General features: G+C 41.8%; 1 protein-coding gene across 2 annotated transcripts in view; it reads right to left on the reverse strand.

Moving 5' to 3' along the window:
- The window catches only part of PFKL (phosphofructokinase, liver type), a 905,205-nt gene that overhangs the window by 395,361 nt on the left and 484,076 nt on the right, over window positions 1-25,768 (reverse strand). For both annotated transcript variants that reach the window (XM_044060589.1, XM_044060587.1), the window contains exons 9-10: window positions 3,243-3,335; window positions 2,320-2,445 (exon numbers count right to left, since the gene is read on the reverse strand). In XM_044060589.1, coding sequence (XP_043916524.1) covers window positions 2,320-2,445; window positions 3,243-3,335 — 219 coding nt within the window. The remainder of the gene's footprint in view (window positions 1-2,319; window positions 2,446-3,242; window positions 3,336-25,768) is intronic.

A 25,768-nucleotide genomic window follows, 5' to 3' on the forward strand; every position in this document is an offset into this window, starting at 1 on the left:
GATGATGATGACTGATTATGCAAGGGGCTACAGTTAAGTAGTTCAGAAACATAATGTATGGTCTTACTGGCTAAGTTCAGCACAATCTAAAATTATTTAAGTTCCATTTATATAAAAATAGGTCACTTTGGTAACACTGAAAAATATTCACCCTGAAGTTTGGGATACAGCCTATTGGACTAGCTAAGCAAAACTGACACTACATTGCTGACAAGGCAGTGGTGTGTGGAAAAGAAAATATATTTTGGGACCAAAAGAGATTAGCTGAAACAAGAATGGAATGCAAAGAAATGAATGCATAGATATAAGCCAAGGCAGAAATATGTTATACAATACTGGGGAAATGCTCTTATTTTCTACAAGAATAGGACAGACAAATTCAGAATTTTTTTTTTTTGCAAAACACAGTTGATTAAAATAATAACTGAAGCAAAGACTAAAACACAAGTAGGCAGAACATATGGGGCACTAATGAATTGTAACAACAACAACAAAAAATTATAATACATAAGCAAGTTCAGGAATAGCAGCGGTGTATGAGAAGATTAATATTAGATGTAGAGTGATCAGATATTTGCAGGACTTTTAAAATCAGTACTAAGTTCAAGCTGCTGATGCCTGCACAAATATTTCTATATGCCAGATAGACTACATAACATGCTTCCAGAGGTACATCAAGATTGCTGAAGATGTAACAAAAATCAGAGGTGACTGGCAGCACATACTATTCCTAGGCTGGGGTGGTGCAGTCCTAGGCCACGGTAGTGCAGCGGTTAGTGTTGCCGCCTCACAGCAAGAGATTCTTCGGTTCGATTCTCATCTGGAGTTCCTTCTGTGCGGAGTCTGCATGTCCTCCCTGCGGCTAAGTGAGTTTTAAAGACATGCAGGTAAGTGCGTGTGGGTGTGCCTTCTGTAAAGGTTGGGCGTCAGGCTGGCAACTCGGCACCATAAAAATCCACTGCCAATCAACCTGCAGACCGATGACCCGCTGTAGCAATCCCTAACTGGGAAAAGCCAAAAGAAATTGCTTTTTTACTGGCAGCACATACTCTGAAATTGTTCTAAACTGGATACATTTCAACAGAATTTAGAAAACTTAACAGAAAAGATTTTAGAGTATGAATGGCTTCAGGAATCCGCAGCAAGGCTAGCCACCTGGCAATATAAAAACCTTGGCTCTAGATGACTGTCTCTGTTAAAGTGACACCTAGACCCCATGTGCATAAATGGGGAAAAGGGGTGTGGATGGATGGACGGAATGACACCTGCAAGAAATAGATTTTTATCTTAATTTAGCAGAACTCAAGTAGTCAGCCCACATTTGACACTATTAATAACCTCAAATGAGGCTAGACTAAAGTAGTTCATAGATCTAATGAATTATTTAAAGGATGTTGAATTGCACATGTACAACATAAAAGAAAACATTTACATACAAATAAGTGGGGGCTCTGGGATCAAACAATTACACAGAATGACTAAAAAGACAGCTACAGGAACACAGGACTCAAATTTGATTATGGAAACCTAGAATGTAAAACTGACAAAGGGAGGACAATACATGTGATCCAGGTACTGGGTCCAATTCCAAAATACTTGCTTTCAGTGCAAGTGACCATTTAAACTGCGAGCAGGTTAACAGCAGGTGTTTTGGATTCTTGTCCCCCTGTAGAAAGCCTATTTATAGATAGGCCTTACACCGAAGTAATTCACTTACATTGAGAACAAGTCTTTCAGAATTAGAGCGGACTTACCATTACAGCAACTGGTTTTAATCTGGCCCAAGCAGTAGACAGATGTGAAATATTTCTTTGTAAGAAACAAAACTAAATATTGGAACCTTTGGTACCGGTCTAGATTAGCGGCATTAGTTAAAGAATTAAAAGTAAGTTTAATTTCAAACTCTGCAAATTCTATGAAGTGATCCAGTCACCAAGGTTCTGAGTTAGTGCACCACACATAAGCACTGCACAATATGTACCAATTTGTCAGATGAAATAAACCAACTTTTAATTAAAAAAAAAAAGAAAGACTTCAGATACAGGTACCAGTATCTTTATTATTAGTATGACCACCACAATTCTGTAATGTGGTAAACATTATCCATTCTGTAGCCAGAAATCGCAGCTTACCGTCTCTATGCAGTAATCACATGTTCCTAAATAAACACAAAACCCTACTTATTTAATCACTTGTTAAGTGGGTAAGTGACATGAGTGCTGTGAACCTTTTATCAGTTTTGATGTGAGCCACAAGGGCAAAAGTAAATGGAAATGCAAGTGCCTTCAAATCAAAGATACACCGCAAAAGAGCACCTACCATTTGGACACATTCCATAAGGGGCAAACGCACGGCCTGGTTTCCGGACAGACTTACTACACAGGCAGGTGTATCAGGCGTAGCTTCCAGAAGGGCAATCACTGCTTCAACTCCCATTTTGCTACTCTACAGGAGATAAGAGCAAAGAAAAAAACATTTCACTACAATGCAGCACACAAGTAAGTGAAAAACTGCTTGAAAAAATACACATTTAAAGGCACATCAGTGTGCCTGTCACAAAAGCAATGATGTTTGGAGATATTTTGCTAAACAAAGAAAACAAACTGCCTGGGCCAAATCAGTTGAATCTCTGTAAGAACACATGTAAACAAGGGAGACAAATTAAGCACAATTCTATACGGACATCAATAAGAAATCAGTTCAAATACACTGTCCACTATGTAAGTGTGGATGAGATGGAGTACAGCTGAACAGACACACCACATATCCACTTTCCCTTGTACAGCAATACTAAGCCACATGTGGACATATCTGCTTAAAGGAAAGCTAATTCAAAGCACCACAACAAATCAGATATTACAGAACAAATGTAATATCATATCAGTTTTACAAGGCACAGTGTGTCATTCTGGATCCAGCAAAATCTGCCCACCGAAACTCTCAACATAAACTTGTAGATCAACACAACCTTAAGAATGCTGCCAACAGTAATGTGGTTCCATATGAAAAATGCACTTATCCCATGCTAGCTAAACAGTGTTTTTAAAAACTCTTATGGTTAAGTGGAAAATACAATGTGCCCCAAAACATCTGTATCTTGCCAAGCATTATGATAACACTCATTTTAGCTACACTTACAGGTTTTAGGATGTGAAGTTCTAAATTCTAAAGCCCAAATCACGTATTAGGACACAGAAAATAAGAGAGAGAGAGAAATATATACTGTAATATGCTCAACATACCAATACCCGATCAAATGCTGAAGGTGTTCCTCCTCGCTGGACATGGCCTAAGACGGTCACCCTTGTATCCACTCCCAGTCGCGTTACCACAAGCTGATGAAAACAACATGACACCTTCAAATACATCCTGAAACAGCATACTATACATTTCAAATGAAGGTTTTGAAGATTTATATTTTATTACTGATTATGTTCACTGCACTTTTTGGAATAAAAAAGGAGTGCAAATCAACCACGTAAAATTAATTACATCTCAGCAAATGCCTGATTTAAGTGTAAAGCTACCACTTAAAACAATTCATAGAAAATGTTAATTATATCTCTCAACTATACAGCAGCCCAAACTCCTCCTGACATTTTACAGACATGTTTTCTGTTAAGCAGTGACAAATAACAATAATAAAAAAAATCAAAATCAATAAACATTTTTAGGAAATGCTATATTACATAATTTAAATGTCAATGGATCTAACAGGAGCTCATTTATTTCATTTTCACTAACTCCTAGCAAATTTAGGGTCTCGGCTAGCCAGACCCTATAGGCAACAGAAATTCTGGACAGAATTACAGTCTGTTATTAGATACAGGACACATAGAAAGACACATGTGCGTGCACACACAGACACACACACACGTGTGTGTGTGTGTGTGTGTGTGTGACTGTACATATATATATATATATATATATATATATATATATATATATACATATACGAGTGCACTTGTTTACATATTTATACAAGTGCATGTACGTGTGTATCTATCTATATATATATATATATATATATATATATATATATATATACACACATACACACACACACACACACACACACACACACACACACACACACACACACACAGATACACAGATACACAGATAACGTAACCTAATACCAAGGAAATGTAGTTTTATAGCCTTAAGGGTAATGCACACTTTCCTTATGGAAAAACAAAGTAAAAAAAGGGGAAACTAGCCATACAGAAATGATACTGGCATATAAATTAATAAAACAGACTGTAGTCATAACTAAGATCCAGGTCAAAGACCACTTTGCATTCTTCTTAAAAATAAGAAAACAGGCTTGGTACTGCTTGTTTAAACCATGGTTTAAGTAAAGACAAGAAGTGAGCGCTTTCGCCCTTGTCAGAGTTTCATCAGATCCAAGTTGTAATCTAAGTAACAAGTAATATATACTTTTCTATTTTCCACAAAAAAATGCCTTGTAAATTACAATTATGTCATTAATCCAAGAGCATTTAAACAGATTACATTTAATGACAGTGACTGAAACACTGGTACAAACACTTTGTACTTAATTAGATAAAGATTTAACAGCACCAGTCACAATAAAAACGTAAAGTCACTGTGTATCTGGCTGTTGCTCAACTAAACTTAGGTTATGATAAACTACCATGCTCCTCCCCTCCGCCATCACAGGATTTCACACTGAGCTTAGTCTCACTATCATCTGATTTATTTTACACTATAGTAATAAAACAAAAATGCACTGCTAGAAGATTCTATTGTTATCTGCCACGCAAGCACATTGATCAACAGCCAGATGCACAGTGAGTTGTTCACAAGACTTAAAAGTGTGACCCCCCCCCCAATCCCTAGATTAGGTTTATAGGTGTGTACTAGGCTAATGGCCCCGGAGCCTTTACAAGCCTAGCCCATAGGACTACCCTGGCATCATGCCACCTGACCTTAGTTCCCAGTGCCTCTGTCGACTAGAGCCACTGGAGTGATCCCCGGGGGTGAATTTTCTATTTCCCATCCACTCAATAAGATTTCTCTCGAAGAGGGCCAGTAAGGTGCTCTGCTTGACATGTATGGGAAGTCTATTCCATAGCATGGGCAGTCTCTGGGTGAGGCACCTGTCACTCCAGCATGTTCTGTTGATTGTGGTAATGAGGATGAGGTCTCTGGAGTGTGTGATGCGGAGGAATTGGGATTTCTTTAGATGCAGCATTTCTAACACAGCTGGGTCACACATGGATTTGTAAGTCAAGCAGAGATCGCCTCTAAGTAGGCGATATGAGACAGAGAATAGATGGGAGTTTTTTGAGTCTGTTCATATAGGCCAAGTGTTTAAGGTTTAGGATTCTCTTTGTGAGGTACTTTTGCGGCCTCTTCAGTTGTTGCAGGTGTCTAGTGAGGTACATGCCAAATAGGGCATTGTACTCGATGACTGGCCTAATGAGGGAACAGTAGAGAGAGACAATGACCTCTTTCTTCCTGGATGCAAAACCCTTAGTAATGGGATGTGCCACACAGAAGGACTTTTTAACCACAGTGGCAACGTGGTGGTCAAAAGGGAGGTTGCTGTTAACCTGTGTTCCCAGATCTCTTATAACGCCTTCTGTGTTCAGTGGACTACCATCAATGTGGTAATTCAAGGGAACCGGGTTTTTCCCAAAGGGGATGAAGACACATTTTTTGGCACTGAGCTTAAGGCCATGGTTGCGACATCAGTCGTTGGTCTCACTGAGGCCTTTCTGTAGGATGTCAACATCACTTGGGGAGTTAATAACAGCTCCCAACTTGCAATCATCTGCGAACTTTGTCAGCCAGAGTCCCTTCATGTTCATCTGTTTTTACCAGTAGTTTTCTAAGCCAGTGAAACAGGTTACTGACATAGGGCAGAATCAGTACAGGTTGGTTGACAGGCAATGGGAGCAGGTGGAGATTTATAATGTAGTTCAGGGACTTGTTGCAGGCAGTTTGTGAGGTAGGTGCAGAACAGACAGGATGGAAATGGCATGTGGGAATTCAGAATGTTGGCAATGGAGATCACAATAATAGGTAGGTATCAAGGAAGGAGGGAAAATGGGTAAGCCATTAACATGATGAAGAGCGGATGTGGTACATGGACAGAAGGTACCACTACTGGAGGGAGTCCAAGGGTGGGAATTGTTGGTGCCCGGAGTTTTAATAGAGGGGGATGCTAACAGTAAAAAATGGGAAGGGGATAGTGATTGGAAGTGAGCAGTTAACAGGAGAGGGCATGGGGAAGCTAACTCAGTCAGTGAAAAGGAAGGCACAGATGTAAAAGAAGAAAAAGGGAATGAGTGAAGTAGGACATTTTGCAAAGAGTAGTAACACTTTGTGTTATTACATTCATGTCATAGCTGAAAAGTGTCCCAACACCAGAACACTTACTTGGTCAAAAAAGTCTTAAATAAATAACAAATAAAAACAAATAAGACAGATGTATAGAAGGGACGAAAACGACAAATAGAAAAGCGGCACTGACCCAAAAGCTGACTCGAAAAGAACACAAGAGCCTCCAGAGAAGGTGGAGTGGCCAAAAATGAAGAAGGTTTGGGGGATGAAAGTTAGCAGGCTGAATCAAGATGAGAGGAAGAGAACAGGAAAGACCATAAGTTAGCCAGGAAGAAGTAAGAAGGGATTCAAAAGGAGACGAAGGCAGAAGATCCAGCACTGGAAAACAGGAGTTAGACAGGAGATTTGATAATAAAGAATTCTGTCACTGAAGGGATAAGGACCCTGGACATGGGAAACAGGCCCGGTCTAGCCCCAGAGAAGACAGTGCAATAACCAATGCAGGACAGGATGGTGAAGACGATATGAAAGACAGAAGGATGAGGCTCCATACTGTCCATATGAGGGTACAAGACTTTGTACTTCTAGCTGCTTGGTGAGGGCCAAACATGTTAGGAGTTTGGATGCACAATTAATTTCTCAGAGATCCTACAAAAGCCTGCATCCATCACACCAAGGAAACAAACAGAGATTAAAACACATAGATGCAGCAGTGGACAAGGGAGAATGGATAGGGAATGTGGGCAAATAGAAGGAGGCATCAGCTGTTGAGCTGCTTTACATCAAGAACTGAATCCCCTCTGTTTAAGTTTTCCAAATCTTTTGGGTTTCTAATACCATGATGGCAATAAACCCCATTCCTAAGTCAGGGTACAGTTAAAGTTCATGAAATTAGTACTATTTCATTCTTTGACGTTAGTGAAAAGTGCCCTTTGCAGCACCCACAGTGTACCCAGAAATGACTCCCCCTGCAATTCGTAGGAAGTTACACATATCAGTAGCATATCTAAGTACAACTGTAGATTCTTTTTTTTTTTTTATGACACTCATTGCTCCAAATACTATTGGAACTGTGTGGGTATCCTTCTTCCACACTGCCCTCATCTTTGCCATAGTTTTTTTTTTTTGGACCACTATATCCATTTTTCTCGCATCTATTTTTTGAACTGTTGGTAAGGGGTGATCTCATATAATGTACTGCAATGTACACTATAATTCTTTGTGGCTCATGTTTTCAATGCTTCTCAGCTACTTCCATACTGTAGTGTTTGCTCAATCCCCAGTGCAACAGTCTTGCCACATTACTGTGCTATTCAGTGTATAGGGTGTTTGCCATGATTGTACTATACATAGCAAGTAGATCTGTGACTGTTTCCAACGCTTTTTTTTACAAAACCTACATTTATCTGTTTCTGCCAGAAGTTCAATAGACTTTGTAAACCAGCATGTACATAGTCCACTATCCTGGACTGCCTTTGTCAACCTTTAATCTTTTGGTTGCACCTCCTCTCTCCTTAGCCATTCCTGTATCAAATCCATATCAACATGAGGGTGTTCCAAGAGATCTTTATACCTGCCACTTTATTTATGGCTTTTCCACATTTCTTTCCTTCTCATCAGATTCGTCTCCTTGTATTCCTTTTGTTTTTTTTTTGGCATATTCATTTGCTGTCTGAATTTTGTCTACTTCTGGTTTGTTTACCATTCCTGAGCTTGAATTAAACTGGCAGATCAGGCTAAATGCCTATAATATGCCAGGGTTAAATGAAGGTTGTTCAATTAGTAGCATTTTAAAACTTAAAAGCCTTATTAGATGACACTTTAAGGCTTAGGACCTTAGTTTGCTTTATATTCTAATGACCCTATTTTATTTTATTTTAATTTACAATATTACTTTTTCAGTAATACTTGTCTAGTGTCGACCAGTATTAAGGAAGGTTCCCGTTAGTTAGTGAGTGGTGCTTGAAAATATTTTAAATGTACATTCTCCTTTAAATGTTCTTGTCAATTAAATGTGTGGTTAAATGTTTTTTATATTTAAATGCTTGTTAGATTGAATTTTTGAATGTCTGAAGAAGTTTGCAATTCTGTCAAACGAAAAGCGCTTAACCAGAATAAACATTTGGTCTATTGGAATAAATACTTGGTCTATCTTTGGGTACTGTTCCTCAATTTTCGTCTTCTTGGTATATTTTAAAGTTTGCTGTTTTGCCTGTTTTGAAGTTTGTTTACCATTCCTGCTTGTTACTGGAATGCTTCTGCTAAAGTAGTAAGTTTTAGTATTCCGAGGTATTCCTTATGGAATTTTATTCACATTTGTTTGTGTTTTATTGCCGATCCTTCATCAATTCTCATATATATATATATATATATATATATATATATATATATATATATATATATATATATATATACATATACACTCACTCCTGTTCAAGTTCCTTTACATCACACTTCTGTTCTACGTTAATATTTTCTTGGTACTGCAACTTTCCTGATTTAAACATTACATTTGTACATTTATCAAGACCGAAAGACATTCTTACATGATCTGAGAAAGTTTTACTCACTTGCAGTTATGCTTTCAACTCCTCCGCTGATGAACTATACAGCTTCAAGTCACCCACTAAAATAAGATGAGACATCTTTAAACAAGGTTGTTTTCTGGAAGTCAAATTGTAACCAAGGGCAAAATCTGTTAAGTAAACAGCTTAATCAATTAAGGGCAAGACAAAGCAGCGGTGACAAAGAGTCAGCCTGGAATACCCCACTTGAATTTTTATCCCTAGGATAATTTGCCCTTTGTCATGGCTTAACTGCAAAGAGCACTACCACTTTTTCATTGTCACTCTAATGTAACTGATCAACGTAGGATGCATCTTACACATCTGTAAGCACTCCTTTACCCATGAATGTGGGATGCTATCAAATGCTCTTTTGTAATCTATCCATGTTTCCCCTTTTTACAATTCTCTATTATGGCTTTATTTAGCAACAAATGATCCTTTGTTCCATGTAACTCTTTTCTTACTCTTTTGTTCTATTGCCATAATTGCTTTTTTTCTAAACACCTATAAATTCTGCCTGCAACAAATCCAGTATATACTTTGTACATCGCTGGAAGGCAAGTTATTGGCCTATAGTTTTTAGAAAGGCTTATGGGTTCACTCTTAAGGAGGAGTTATCGTTTTTCCTGTTGTTAAATAGGCTAGTATCTGTTTGGGATGCACATATAAGTAATTCTTACTCGGGGCTAAATATTTGTGTAAAGATGTTAACACTTTTAGCCACAGTTTGGTACTGCATCTTTGCCTAAGGTTTTCTAGTTAGGAGCTTTTCTTAAATTTGTTTCAGTTTCTCTGGAAGTTACTTCATCCCATTTCATATCCTGTACATTTGAACTCCTTACAGTTTCTTTTAATTTTTCTACAAATTCAGCATCTTTGTAATGTTCCACGGGGTTTTCATAAGTATTTCTTCAAAATGTATCTGTTTCTACTTCTGTTTACATTCCTTTGTTTCCCAGTTCTTTGGTCATCAGTGAATTGCTTGTTTCGTACTTGTCCTTTATCTGCATGTCTTTCAAGTTTCTCTGCTTGTGCTGATATTTTTAGCTTACTATTTGCAACAGTGTATGATAGATCTTGTAAAATTCTTATACTTTGTATTGCTTTTATAATGTCTAGCTTTCTTAGTATTTTTGTTGATCTGATCCCTCTTCTATATTCTTCTAACAGTGGCACTTCTTGTCTTGCTTTATTGTTTTCTATATCTGAAGCTTCCATGATAACATTTTATTTTTTCCTTTCCTTTCCCTTATGTTCTATGTTTTTGTGGTAAGATTTCATCTGTTATTAATTTAGCTGCACAGTAACATATCCTATTTACTTGTGTTACTTTATACAAATTTCTGTTAATCGTCTTGATTACTGTGTTTACCCATTTTATTAGTCTTCTAACATTTTGGATTTTATTTACTTTCTGTAATCTACTTCTTTCATCAATCTTAATATGTCTATCTATCTATCTCTATTAAATCAAACAACTCTTCCCTTAGTTCATTTTCTTCTAAACTCAAAAGCACATTCTTTGCTCTCTGTTTCCTGTGGGCATCCTACAGAAAGTTCCAGAACATTTTCCTATGTCATATCCTCTTCAGCTGCATCCTGCATCATATACTGTTCCATCATATGGGAACTCACTGGCCCATCACTCCATAACATTGCGAGTGTCAGAGTTGCCACGGTTTCCTGCTCCTTCGTTGCTGTGCCATTCTAACCGAACTTTTGTACTGGTGTCCTAATGAAGACTCCACAGCATCAGCATATGGCAAGAGATCAGATGCCTCCTGTCCCACCCATGTCTTCTTAGTTTGGGAACTCGTTGTTCCATTATGCTGTGATTATTACTTGTGAAGGATTTTCTACACCAAGTCATTCACTTTACAGGTAATCCATAACTTAATTTTCTGTTTCTTTAATTTCGTCATTACTAATCCTCTTTCCTACTTTCCCCCCTTGTTTTCTTTTTTTTTTTGTATTGTGAAATTTTCCATATTTGGGTGCCTTTGCTCGCATTTCTCTTAAATATCTTTGGTGCTGCTATTTGCGTACTAATTAGTTTTGCTTCCGCCTTTGCATAAATATTGCATCGTATCACATTTCTTATTCTTTGCCATGATTATATTTCATCTTCAGATGTCTCCCATTCTACCTATTTCTCCTTAATTTGGGGATGCATTACTCCATTATGCTGCAACATTACCTGTGTTGCATTTTCTAAACTAAATCATCCACTTTGCAGGTAATCCATAACTTCAGTTTCTATTTCTTTAACTTCTACTGTAATAATCCTCTGTTCCCACTTTTTCTTTTCATTTTTTTTGTACTGTGAAACTTTCCATATCTGGGTGCCTTTGCCTGTATTTTTATTCAAATATATTTAGAGCTGCTTTTTATGTATTGACTACTTTGGCTTTCTCCTTTACATAAATATTGCACCACACAAGATCTCTCTTTCTTTCTCATATCCATGTTTCTTTTTCGTACTTTTCAAAAATATCTGGATTTTGTTCTTCAAATTTTCGCACATCCTCTGTCACTTCTTTTTCCAAGCAGTCCAAAGTTTCTTCATTTCTGTAATGTTTTTCATGAATGATGTTTGAGTAAATCAATGCTAATGTACTGATTCTTGAGTTTTCCTGCCATGCAGAAGCTGAGACCTGCCTCGAATACCACAGTCTTTACATCAACCCTAGTCAATAGATGTTCAAAGATTGAAGTCTGGACATCCAGGAATAACAGGGGCATCCATCAATGCAATTTTCTGGTCTTTCTAGGCTGTGATAGTCAGGCAGATGATTGAGGACAACATGACCCTTCCAGTTGTCACAGTTCTGAAAGAGAAAAAAAAATTCTTAACATGGGCTTGAAGGGATGATGCTGGATAAGGGATACCAAATCAGAAAAAAGAAAAACAGGCATGGGAAGAGGCTAGCAGACAGAGGTACGACGGTTGGAGTCTGTACTGCAACACTGATTTACACTAACATCTACAATTACAAGTTTAACACAACTGTACTATGCTCTTCTTAGTGTTACAGTAATGATTCTAGGGAGGACTCCCAAAGCTACGAGTTGTGGGGGCTACGCAGTTTGGTGACCCCTGGAATAGCAGGTTCTACAGGACAGCAGTGACAAAGCCTGCCCTAGCCCTGGCTGTAGTGCCTAAATGCTAATGTTAGGAGAAGGTGTGGATAGATGACCATACAGCAACTACCAAGATGGCCTAAGTAGGGCCATCTTTTAGGAAGGCAGTAGTGGCTGACGTGTGTCTCATGAAGTGAGCCTGGACATAATCTGGTAATGGCTTTCTATGATGAGTAAAACAGATGATAATACAACTGGCTATCCATTTTGAAGCAGTCTATTTGGAGACCGATCTACTTTATTTTCCTTCTGCAAACTCCACGAGTAGACGTTCTGCTCGATCTGAGAACTTTGTTCTGTTAAAGTAATACCTACCTGTTGGTGAACATGCAGAAAATGTAGGATTCACTCAGCTTTGTTTTGTGGGTTAGGAAAAAATACTGGCAGATGAACAGCTTGATTCTGATACTACCTTGGGCATAAAAGAGGGGTTAGTTCTGAGGGAAACTTTATCCCTGTAAAGAAATAATGAATGGTTCTTTTCACATCAGGGCTTGTAGTTCTGAGGCCCACCTGGCTGAGGTGATTGCTATCAGTAGGTAGTCTTCCAAGTGAGCATCTTTAAAGGAGTAGAAGCTGCTGGCTCAAAAGATACAAGGGTACATTTTTCTAAAACACAGTTCCAAGTCCAAAGAATGGACAAAGTTTTTCCTTGGAGGTCTTAGATATATAGCCCCTTTTAGGAACTGTTTCAGGTGGGGGGTGAGAAAGATAGGTGGGGAGCAAGGAAGGCAAACAGAAATGGTTGAAGCATGCAGATTAATACTGGAATAATAAAATATCCTAGTTAAATAATCCTGAAAGCTATTCCTACTCTATGTTAAAGCCTGCATGAGGATGTGTGACACTTTGACCTGCCACCAAACAGAAAACATTTTCCATTTGGATAAGAATTACTTTTCTTGTAGTTCATTTTCTTGCCTCTCTCAGGATAGGTAGAATTTCTGTAGAGCAGTTTGCAAGTTTTGGAGTGAAAATCCAGTCCTCCGTGGTGTTAGTTTAAATGTGATCAACTGAGATGAATGAGAGACCCCTTTAGCTGGGTGAGTAGATCCATCAACAGTGGAATAATGCAGTCTCCCTTCCCTGAGGGTCAACAGGAAGGAGAAAGTACAGTTGTGCACGCCTACCATAAATGTATATGTTTGAGTGTATTCAATGTTGCAGTCATCACATTTGTGTTATCCCTGCCAGGGTAGCCTTCGGCCGGCCCGAATACCAGAGGCTTAGTATTTCTGCGTCGGTTGCTGTCGCTTCAAGATTGACGTCAGGTCATTAGTAGTACAAAGTAAGGCAGCCAATACCATTATATCAGTTTTTCTTGCCCTGTCAGGAGCCCCCAAGGGGGGGGCCAGGATATGGTGGAAGAACTCCACCAGTAGAAAGTAAATATCAAAAAGTTCCTTGTAAGGAGAGAGAGAAAGAAGAGGGGGGGTGGAGGGAGGGAAACCAGGACTGCAACAGTGAATACACTTGAACATCTACATTCATGGTAAGTGTACACAACTGTACTATGTTCTTCGTGTTTCACTGTTGCAGTCATCACATTTGGGTTGATTCCCAAAGCTGAGTAAAAGGGTGGAGGCAGTCAAGGAGACTAGTGGCTGGCTAGGATGCTCTGCAAGACTGCAGTGGCAAAGCCTGCCTCGGATTTGGAGAAAATAGGCAGGCTTGGTGAAAGTGTGAACAGATGTCCATGTGGCAGCCTCCAGGATGTCCCTGGTGGGGACTCCTCTGAGGAAATCTGCAGAGGTGGAGGCTGATCTGGCAGAGTGAATCCTGATCCCCTTATGGGGGTCTTTCTGTGTTGTTTGTAACAGAAATGGATGCAATATGCTATCCATTTGGAAATGGTTTGTTTGGAGATGGCTTTGCCCTCTGCCCCTGCAGCAAAGCTGACCAGTAATTCATCAGTCTTTCAGAATGGTTTAGTCCTGTGTAGATAGAATCAGAGATGTCTGTGCACATCTAGAGAGTGCAGGATCCTTTCCCCCTTGTTTTGTGGATTAGGGAAAAAGATGGGCAAATGAATGGATTGGTTGAGAGCCACACTGGACACTACTTTGGGCATGAAGGATGAGTTAGTCCTGAGGGACACCCTGTCAGCATGGAAGATGATGAAGGGTTCTACAGCCATGAGTGCTTGTAGCTCAGAGACTCTTCTGGCTGAAGTGATGGCCAGAAGGAAAGCTGCCTTCCAAGAGAGAAACTTTAACTCTGCTGAAGATGCTGGTTCAAAGGGGGGCAGGGTGAGCTTTTCCAACACAAAGTTTAGGTCCCAAGCTGGTGTAGGTGCTCTTCTGGGTGGCTAGAAGTTGCTAGCCCCTCTTAAAAACTGTTTGATCAGAGGGTGTGAGAAAAGGGGGTGTTCAGTGCTGAAATGAGCAGAGATAGCAGAGGCATGAATTTTAATAGAGGAAAAGGAGAGACCACTGTGTAGCAGGTCAGCTAGGTAATCCAGGATGAGAGGTAGGGAGGGCTGTGCCGTATCAGCTCCCTTAGCCTGAATCCAGGTGCAGAACCATTTCCATTTGTCAGCACAAGACTTTCTAGTGCTAGGGCATCTGGCCTCACGTATAACATCTAGAGCCTGTTTACTGAGATTGGCAGATTGATGAGTGGTCAGGGAATAAGCCAGGCTGCCAAAGTGAGGGTCTGCAACTGGGGATGCATGAATTCTCCTTCCCTCTAGGGCAGGAGAGTTGGGGTCTGAGGGAGATGCCATGGTGGCAGTGGGGACAGGCTGCGCAGCAGTGGATACTAGTGCTGGTGAGGCCAGTCTAGAGCAATCAGAATTGTCCTTGGTTTTTCCTCCCTTATTTTGAGCAGAACCCTGGTGATGAGAGGTAGTAGGGGAAATGCATAGACCAAGAGATTGACCGAGGGGAAGGATAGGGCATCCACTTTCCAAGCCATGCAGTGAGGCTCCCTAGTGCAGAACTTGCTGAGCTGATGGTTGGTGTGGGAGGCAAAGAGTTCGACTTTGGGGGTGCCCCATTTCTGAGTTATTAGGGTGAAGGTTCTTTGGTCTAGCTGCCCCTCTTGTGGGTCCAGAATGTTTCTGCTTAAGTGGTCTGCCAGAGAGTTTAGAGAGCCTGGCAGGAATTGTGCTAATAGGTGGAGTTGCATGGCAGAGGCTGTGTGCCAAAAGGTCATGGCCAACATGCATAGGGGCTAGGAGTTAGTCCCTCCCTGCTTGTTGATATATCACATCACAGTGGTGTTGTCTATTTTGATCAGGAGAGCCCCTTGGGAGAGAAGGGGCCTGAAAGCTGTCAATGTGTGCTGGAGAGCTAACATCTCTTTTTGGTTGATGTGCAGATGGATTTGCTGTGGGCTCCACTGGCTCAGTATCCACCTGCCGTCCAGATGTGCACCACAGGCATAGTCTGATGTGTCTGTGGTGAGGTTCTGGGCGGCGGGGGGGGGGGGTGAGAAAGGTAGTCCCTTGTTGTGGGAGTATGTTGCTGCCCACCAAAGAAAATCTTTCAGTAGGCAAGGTATCATTGGTATAAGAGTTTCCAGGTCTTGAGAATGTTGACACCAAAGGCTTTTTAAGTACCACTGAAGTTTCCTCATATGCAGTCTGGCATATGGAATGAGTAGAATGCAAGAAGCCATGAACCCTAGAGCTTGCAGGATTTCCCTTGCAGATAACTGGGGTCTGGTGGCTAGTTGAGAGAAGTAGGCTGTCAGGTAAGTTTGCTTTTCTGGTGTAAGGAATGCCATCTGGGATGCTGTGTCCAGGCTTGCTCCCAGGAATATAATCCTTTGGGTGGGTACTAGTTTGGATTTCTTTTCATTGATAGTGTACCCTAGGAGGTCAGTAGGGATTTTACAAAGGTCTGGTGCTTGAGCAGCTTTTCCTGACTGTCTGCCTGAATTAGCCAGTAGTCTAAGTATGGATAAATTTGGATATTCCTTAGTCTGCAAAAGGCAATGGCAGGAGCCAGACATTTTGTGAAAACTCTGGAAGCAGTAGATAAGCCAAAGGGAAGCACAGAGAACTGAAAGTGCAGAGATCCTGCCCTGAAATGTAGATATTTCCTGCATGATTCCCTGATGGAATGTGGAGGTAGGCCTCTTTTAGGTCTAGGGTGGCTAGCCAAGCATTCTTGGGAGAGCATGGGTAACAGTTGCTGAAGAGTGAGCATTTTGAATTTTGGTATCACCAAGAAGGTGTTCAGAGTGGATAGATCGAGGATGGGGCGCCAGGTGCCCTCTTTTCTGGGTACCAGGAAAAGTCTGGAGTAGAAACCTTGGCCTATCTGTTCTGCAGGAACATGCTCTATTGCCGTCATAGAGAGCAGGGAAAGGACAGTACAGTTGTGTACACTTACCATAAATGGAGATGTTCGAGTGTATTCACTGTTGCAGTCATCACATTTGGGTTATCCTGCCAGGGGTAGCCCTCAGTCAGCCAGAATACCAGAGGCTTAGTATTTCTGTGTCGGTTGCCGTCACTCCAGGCCTGACGTCAGGTCGTTAGTGGTATAAAATCAGGCAGCCGACGCCATTACATCACTTTTTCTTGCCCCAACTGTCAGGAGCCCCCAAATAGGAAGATAGGTTATGGTGGAAGAATACCACCAGTAGAAAGTACATACCAAAAATTCCCTGTAAGGAGACAGGAAGAAAGAGAGAGAGAGAGAGAGACAAGAGGGATGGAGGGGGGGACCAGGACTGCAACAGTGAATACACTCGAACATCTACATTTATGGTAAGTGTACACAACTGTACTATGTTCTTCGTGTTTCACTGTTGCAGTCATCACATTTGGGTTGATTCCCAAAGCTGAAGAAAAGGGTGAAGGCAGTCAAGAAGACTAGGGGCTGGCTAGGATGCCCTGCAAGACTGCGGTGGCAAAGCCTACCCTGGACTTGGAGAAGATAGGCAGGTGGTAATGCTTGGTGAAGGTAAGAACAGAAGTTCATGTTGCAGCCTCCAGGGTGTCCCTGGTGGGGACCCCTCTGAGAAAAGCTGCAGAGGTGGAGGTTGCCCTGGTGGAATGTGTCCTGACCCCCTTTGGGGGCGGTTTGCCGTGCTGTTTCCAGCAAAAATGGATGCAGTGTGCTATCCATTTGGAGACTGTTTTACTGGATATGGCCTTCCCTCTGCCCCTGCTGAGAAGCTGACTAGCAATTGGTCAGTATTTCTAAAAGATTTAGTCCTGTCTAGATAGAATCTGAGCTGCCTGTGCACATCTAGAGAGTGCAGAATCCTTTCCCCCTTGTTTTGTGGGTTAGGGGAAAATTAATGGATTGGTTGAGAGCCACACTGGACACCACTTTAGGCATGAAGGATGGGTTGGTCCTGAGGGAGACCCTTTCAGCATGGAAAATGATAAAGGGCTCTAGAGCCATGAGTGCTTGTAGCTCTGAAACTCTTCTAACTGAAGTGATGGCCAGAAGCAAGGCTGTTTTCCAAGAGAGGAATTTTAACTCTGCTGAAGCTGCAGGTTCAAATGGGGGTAGGGTGAGTTTTTCCAACACAAAGTTATGGTCCCAAGCTGAGGCAGGAGCTCTTCTGGGTGGCCTTAAGTTGTTAGCCCCTCTTAGAACTGTTAGATGAGAGGGTGTGAGAAGAGAGGTGGCTCTGTGCTGTAATGAGTAGAGATGGCACAGGCATGAATTTTAACAGAAGACATGGATAGACCCCTGTGTAGTAGATCTGCTAGGTAATCCAGGATGAGAGGTACGGAGGGCTGTGCTGTTTCGGCTCCCTTAGCCTGGATCCAGGTGCAAAACCTTTTCCATTTGTCAGCATAGGATTTTCTAGTGCTGGGGCATCTGGCCTCACTTATAACATCTAGGATTTGTTTGCTTAGGCTGGCAGCTTGAGTAGAGGTCAAGGAATAAGCTAGGCTGCCAGGTTGAGTGTCTGCAATTGGGGATGCATGAATTCTCCATTCTTCTGGGTCAGGAGTGTTGAGATCTGAGGTAGTTGCTATGGTGGCATGGGTAACAGGCTGCGCAGCAGTGGGTACCAGTGCTGGTGTGGCCAGTATGGGGCATCAGGATTGCCCTCCATTTTTCCTCCCTTATTTTGAGCAGTACCCTTGAAATGAGTGGTAGAGGGGGAAATGCATAGACCAGAGAGGTTTACCCACTGGAAGGATAGAGTATCCACTTTCCAGGCCTTGCTGTGAGGTTCCCTGGTGCAGAATTTGCTGAGCTAATGATTGGAGTGGGAGGCAAAGAGGTCCACCTTCGGGGTGCCACATTTCTGGGTTACAAGGGTGAAGGTTCTGTGGTCTAGCTGCCACTCGTGTGGGTCTAGCAGGTTTCTGCTTTTGTCGTCTGCCAGAGAGTTTAGGGAGCCTGGCAGGAATTGTGCTAGCAGGTGTAGTTGCATGGCTGAGGCCGTGTGCCAGAGGGTCATGGCGAGCCTGCAGAGAGGATAAGAGTGTGTCCGTTCCTGCTTGTTCATGTACCGCATCAATGTGGTGTTATCTGTTTTGATCAGTAGAGGCCCCGGGGAGAGTAGGGGCCTGAAAGCTGTCAGGGTATGCTGAACAGCTAGCATCTCTTTTTGGTTGATGTGCAGATGTATTTGATTTGGGCTCCAATGGCCCTGAATGCACCTGCCGTCCAGGTGTGCACCCCAGGCATAGTCTGATGTGTCTGTGGTGAGGGTCTGGGCGGCATGGGGTTGTGAGAAGGGAAGTCCTATGTTGTGGTTGCATGCTGCTGCCCACTAAAGAAAATCTTTCCTTAGACAAGGTTTCATTGGTATGATAGTTTCTAAGTCTTAAGAGTGTTGACACCAAATGCTTTTTAGGTGCCATTGTAGTTTCCTCATATGCAGTCTGGCATACGGAATGAGTAGAATGCAGGAGGCCATGAACCCTAAAGGGTGCAGGATTTTCCTTGCAGATAACTGGGTTCTGGTGGCTATTTGAGAGAAGTAGTCTGTCAGGTAGGCTTGTTTTTCTGGAGTAAGGAATGCCATCTGGGATGTTGTGTCCAGGTTTGCTCCCAGGAATACAATTTTTTTTGTGTGGGGACTAGTTTTGATTTCTTTTCATTGACTGTATACCCCATGGAGGTCAGTAGGTCCTTTACACAGGTCAGATCTGTAACAGGTTTTCCTGACTGTCTGCCTGACTGTCTGCCTGAATCAGGCAATCATCTAAGTAGGGGTAAATTTGAATATTTCTTTGCCTGCAAAAAGCAATGGCTGGAACCAGGCATTTTGTGAAAACTCTGGGAGCAGTGGATAAGCCAAAGGGAACCACAGAGAACTGAAAGTGCATAGATCCTGCCCTGAAACGTAGATATTTCCTGCAAGATTCCCTGATTGGGACATATAGGTAGGCCTCTTTTAGGTCTAGGATGGCTAACTAAGCACCTTTGGACAGCATAGGAAGAAGCTGCAGGAGGGTGAGCATTTTGAATTTTGGTATCACCAGAAAGGTGTTTAGAATGGATAGCTCGAGGACAGGGTACCAGGTACCTTCTTTTCTGGGTGCCAGGAAGAGTCTGGAGTAGAAACCTTGGCCTATCTGTTCTGCAGGAACATGCTGTATTGCCCTCATGGAGAGCAGGGAAAGGACTTGCTTTTTGGCCTCTGCCCACTGGTATGGAGGAAGATGTGGTAACCCTTTTGGGGTTAGCAGAGTGTGGAAATAAAATCTGTATCCCTGGGACACTATGCTGAGGACCCATAGGTCATTGGTAATAGAGGCGCAGTTGTTTGCATAGAAGGAGAGTTTTCCTCCTAGGGCCACAAGCAGGTGGGCAGAGGAAGCAGATGGGCAGAGGTAAGGGGTGGAGGTGTAAAGTCACTGTGAGTTCTTACCATAAGGGGGTTGCTTAGCACTCCCTGTTTTTTGAAGAGGAGGAACTCCATTGCTTAGACTTCTAAACTCCCTTGGGCTGCTGTCAGGGGGGGTCTGCTTCCCCTGGGTCTGGGCTGAGCTGGTCTGGAGGGGGCCGGAAAGGACCAGTGCTTAAAGGGGCAATGCCTACTGAACCTCGGAGGTTGGACCTGTAAAAAGTCTTTAACTGTCTGCATAGGTTTAGCTTTTTCTTCCATCCTTAAGACCTCTTCTGCCTTGGTGCCAAACAAACTGTCTTTGTTCAATGGTGCGTCCAATAATTTTGCTTTGACATGGTCTGGCAAGGTCTGTTCCTTAAGCCAAGCATGCCTTCTAAGGACAGAACCAGTGACTACTACCCTGCAAGAAGCTTCTAGGGCGTCAAAGCCACATTGCAAGGTGTGCTTAGTAACTTGACTTTCAGAATGCATAAGCTCTTGTAATTCTTTATTTTCTGCACAAGCAGGAAAGGAAGATATTTTATGTTTGAGGAGCTCCATGGTATGCTGTTGATATTTCAGCATGTGGAACTGACAATTTAGTGCTCTAATAGCAAGAGTAGCAGAGGTGTATACTTTTTTACCCAATCAGTCTAAATCTCGGGAATCCCTGTCTGAGGGGGTGGGATTCTTAGCGGAGGTTGCTTTAATTCCTTTAGGTCTTTGAGAGATGACCTCTGGGTCAGCAGTAGGATTTTTGAAAAGGAATTTGTGAGAGTCGGGGACTCTGTAGTACCTGTCAGGTTTCCTGGGAGCAGGAGGAAGGGTGTCAGGTGTCAAACTGGATTCCATAAAACATCAACAACATCCAGGACAGCAGGAATGGCCAAACGTCTGTGCTGTGGTAAATCTAAGAACTCCCTGAGTCTCTTTTTTGACTGAGGATAGTCCTGACATTCCTATTGGAAATGCTCCCTTAACGTATGAAGGGTTTCACCAAATAAAAAATCCTTGGGTGGAGAGGCAGAATGTATGGATTCCTCTGCATCAGAATCCTCATAAGCAGAGAGGGGTTGCATGTCTTCATATTCAAAAGCATCAGAGTCATCAGACTCCTGTTCAAATAAAACTACTGGGGACAAGTCTCTTTTTCTTTTGGAAGGGGTAGCCTGGCTTCCCCTAATAAGCATAATAAGGTCTTCCGCCATTTTAAGCATTTGAGATTGAGGCAAGGAAGCAGGTGCCTGAGCTTGGGTCGACGATTGTTTGGGCGTAGCTCATACCCTGGGCCTTAAAAACTCGGTAGTTTTAGAAAGAACTGAATACGCAAAAGAAGTCACCGGTTTGTGTCGAGTATTGGTAGTGCGAAGTACTTCCTCAGATGCTGGTGCCTGCTCAGCGGCTCCGGACCCATCCAAGGTAGAGATATCCGCAGGATCCTAAGTCGAAGAAGAGTCTTGTGGCATACCGGACTCAGAGAGGGTCTCGGTAGCGGCCTGCGAATTCACAGAGTGGGCATCAGGGGCTGTGAAAGCACCTCACTGAGGACCGGAGAACTGACGACTAGCTTAACAGAAGTGTCGGTGGCTGTTTTGGATCTGTGCGGTCTGTATCTGTCTTTATCCTTACTTTTTTTGGAAGATCGGTAGTCGGATGGCTTACTGAAGCCATATTGGAATTCGAGGACTGACAGCAAAAATATCTAGCTACAATACGGGCCCAACAACATATAGTTCTGGCGTTGAACAAAGCACAAAAGTGAGAGCGAGGGACATGGTGATCTGGGCCTAAACAGGTGACGCAGTAAGAATGGAAGTCTTGGTGTGGTATTTGCTTTCCACAGGTAAGACAAACTTTTTCTGACATTGGTTAGAGCAAGAAAAAAGGATCAGCGTGTACTCAGCTTTAGAAGACTTCAGCTTCAATTCGGAACGAAAACTCAGGTAGTGGCCGACCGGCACTCATGCAAACTGCTTCTGCTTCGGACTCCTCAGCAAGAAAGACTGATGTAATGATGTTGGGTGCCTGATTTTATACCACTGACGACCTGACGTCAGTACTGCAGTGACAGCAACCGATGCAGAAATAGTACGCCTCTGGTTTTTGGGCCGATTGAGGGCTACCCCTGGCAGAATAACCCAAATGTGATGACTGCAACAGTGAAACACAAAGAACATCACCTGCGTCTGCTTTGGGCTCCTTGGCAAGAAAGACTGATGTAATGGTGTCAGCTGCCTTACTTTACATTACTGACGACCTGACGTCAGTCCTGATGTGACAGCAACCAACGCAGAAATACTAAACCTCTGGTATTCGGGCCGGCCGAGGGCTACCCTGGCAGGAATAACCCAAATGTGATGACTGCTGAAAAAATATATTATATGTCTCTTACTTGCTTACTTGGTGCACAGGGTGTGATGGATTTGCAGTGTTCTTAAGACACTCAGTCTTGCTGGCTGGATTCTTGCTAAAATTCAAAGTCTGATTATATTTGCATTCACAGTCTGTTGCATACAGAAACTTGCAGAATATACACTGATGAGAGAATATACTTTGCAGCATCAACTTTAAAGAGCAGTAACAAATAACTTTTTATAATAAATCAAACGAAACCACGTTGCAGCTTAAAAGTACTGTTCCAACTTTACTTCTCATATAGTACAGATGATGTGAGAGATATAACATTTACCTCAGAACACCAAATGTGTTCCTACCATATCCCTAAACAACTGGATTTATACAGCTCTTTATATACTCTTTTTAAACATATTTTGGAGAATTGCTTATCCTGTAGAAACAATACTAAACTTCCTTGTTTAACAATGTCTTGTAAGAGACCAGCTTTTCTGACAGTGTGAATATCCTGTAACAGTGTCCTGATGTCCATGTAGAAAACATATTTTTGAGGAAACACATTGTCCTGTATTCTATTTGAATCTGTGTATAGAAACATGTGTTCTTATGTCAATGCTGATAAGCATATCCTGTTTTTTATGAAGAAAAACATATTTTTGAGAAAACACATTGTCAGAGATCAGCTTTTCTGACAGTGTGAACATCCTGTATTTTATTTGGATCTTTGTATAAAAGTACATCTGTTCTTATGTCATATCCTGATTTTCCATGCAGAAAAACATGTCATTGTTCTTTAAAAGCAGATTTTGCATTTTTGTTCTTGCATACATATCCTGCTTTGAGTCTGTAAGGAATAATGTCCATTCAGCAGATTCCTTTTCCAAGCCATGGTCATTTAGTATGACTGCTGATCACATTTACTTAAACTTTGTTTCTGCATTTAAGCAAGCCTTTTCTTTCAGCATATTTACAACATAATTAATTTCAGATTTATATTCATAAAATCTAACAATTCCTCTGTTTTTAAACATACTCAAAACATTTTATATAGAAAATACATTAAGAAACAAACCTTTAGTTTGATACAACAAATCAAATGCAATTTTACATAGTTAATACAATGATATTAAAGTATTACTACCAAAACTGAATGTATTTAACAACTTTTTCTTTTGCAGACCATTCTGTGAAAATATTTTATCAGTTATGAGCTGTGTCTGCTTTAATGTTATTATTTATTTATTTTTTTAACTTGATCAATTTATTCTTTTGCAATCATAGAATTTCATTTATGACTTAGAACGGTTTCATTAACTCTTTGCAACTGTTGAATTAACTAAAGAGACAGTAACCATGTGCTACTGCAAGCATTTATACACTGCTTGAAAACACACAATTTCAATGTCATTTTAACCATAACATTGTGGTCATGTCTTTGAACTGCCCATTAACATCTTGATAAAGTACTGAACTGGGCTTAGATAATAAATATTTGAAAGCAGTTATTTTACTGGGGTAAAACCAATGATATTACAACTTGACAAATTACTTTTGAACTTATTACGATGTATCCTGTACAGTATGTATTTACACAGATTGTTTGCTATTTATGCATTTCAATTTACTAGGTATACTGGACCCACTTTTTTTAAAACATGTTTTTTTCACACATATTCATTACTAGACATTAATTTCATTTGTACTGAATTCTTCTGCATTTGTACATACAATGACTATAAAGTACATTTAGTCTAATCTTACAAATTTAATAACATTAATATTAAGCAAAATCTTGGAAAATGTTTGTCTCTTTAGAAATATCTAGTGGAATTGATACCAAATCCATATGTCCTGTTATTTTAAACTACATACTCAACAATTAAAAATATTCATGTTTTTTTATATCAACATTGTTTTGCCAAAAACATATTAAAAATAGTGACCATTCTTGCTATTAGAAACATTTATGCATTTTGCATATCTTTATTCTCTCTTGTATAGCTTTAATAAAGCAATTTTAGTTTTTTTGAAATTGAAAATATCCAGGTGGTAATGCTTGGTGAAGGTAAGAACAAGTTCATGTTGCAGCCTCCAGGGTGTCCCCTGGTGCGGGGACCCCCTCTGAAAGTTGCAGAGGTGGAGGTTGCCCTGGTGGAATGTGTCCCTGACCCCTTTGGGGCGGTTTTACCGATGCTGTTTCCAGCAAAATGGATGCAGTGTGCTATCCATTTGGAACTATTTTCTGGATAGCGGCGCGCACTCTGCCCTACCGAAGCTGACTATGGTGGTCAGTATTTCTAAAAGATTTGAATTATGTCTGGGCCGAATCTGAGCTGCCTGTGCACATCTAGAGAGTGCAGAATCCCTTCCCCCCCTTGTTTTTGTGGGTTAGGGAAAATTAATGGATTGGTTGAGAGCCACACTGGACACCACTTTAGGCATGAAGGATGGGTTGCACGGTCACGGGGAGACCCTTTCAGCGCCGGAAAGAAAGTGATAAAGGGCTCTAGAGCCACATGTAGTGCTTGTAGCTCTGAAACTCTTTCGCTTTGGTGGTGGCTGAGCAGGAAAACTGTTTTCCAAGAAGGAGAATTTTAACTCTGCGAAGCTGCCGAGTTTCAAACGGGGTAGTGTGAGTTTTCCAACACAAGTTATGGTCCCAAGCTAGAGGCAGGAGTCTTCTGGGCCGACTATAAGTTATTAGCTCTTGAGAACTGTTAGATAGGAGAGGTTGAGAAGAGGGTGGCTCTGTGCTGTGTGATGGGAATGGCACAGGGCGCTGGGTCCTAACAAGAGGCATTGGATGAGACCCTGTGTAGTAGGATCTGCTGGGTAATCCAGGATGAGAGGAGTCACAGGAGGCTGGCAGCACATTTAGAAACTCACCAGCTGGGTCAGATTTGAAGCCTTTTTCCATTTGCAGTGCTTGCGGATTTTCTGGAGTGCTGGGGCATCACGTACTAGCATAACATCTGGGATTTGTTTGCTTAGGCTGGCGGCTTTGAGTAAGGAGGTCCAAGGAACCATTTAAGGCACCAGGTTGAGTGTCTGCAGGTACATGCACGAAGGGATGCATGAATTCCATTCTTCACAGTTGGTGTTGGTCGAGGAGGCAGTTGCTATGGTGGCATGGGTGGCGATAGCTGGCAGTGGGTACCAGTGCTGGTGTGGTAGTAATAGGGCGTAAGTTGCCCTCATTTTCCTCCCTTGATACAGGCGTGCCATGGTAGAGTGGTAGAGGGAAATGCATAGACCAGAAGGTTTACTGGGATGAGAGGCCATCGCACTTGGGCGCGCGGTTCCCTGGTGCAATTTGCTGAGCTAATGATTGGAGTGGGGCTTGAGGTCCACTGAGGGGTGCCATTTTGGAGTTACAAAAGGGTGAGAGTTCTGTGGTGCGGCACTTACTCGTGTGGGTCTGGCAGGTTTCTGCTTTTGTCGTCTGCCAGAGGGGTTTTGGGAGCCCTGGCCAGGGGTGTCGCTAGCAGGTGTAGTTGCATGGCTGAGGCCGTGTGCCAGAGAGGGTCATGGCGAGCCTGCAGAGGAAAATAAAAGTGGAGTCCGTTCCTGCTTGTTCATAATACGCATCAATGTGGTGTTATCGACTTTGATCAGTAGAGGCGGGAGAGTAGGGG

Source organism: Protopterus annectens, chromosome 2.part0 (assembly GCF_019279795.1).
Source record: "Protopterus annectens isolate FY-2018-M chromosome 2.part0, PAN1.0, whole genome shotgun sequence".
Lineage (NCBI taxonomy): Eukaryota > Metazoa > Chordata > Ceratodontiformes > Protopteridae > Protopterus > Protopterus annectens.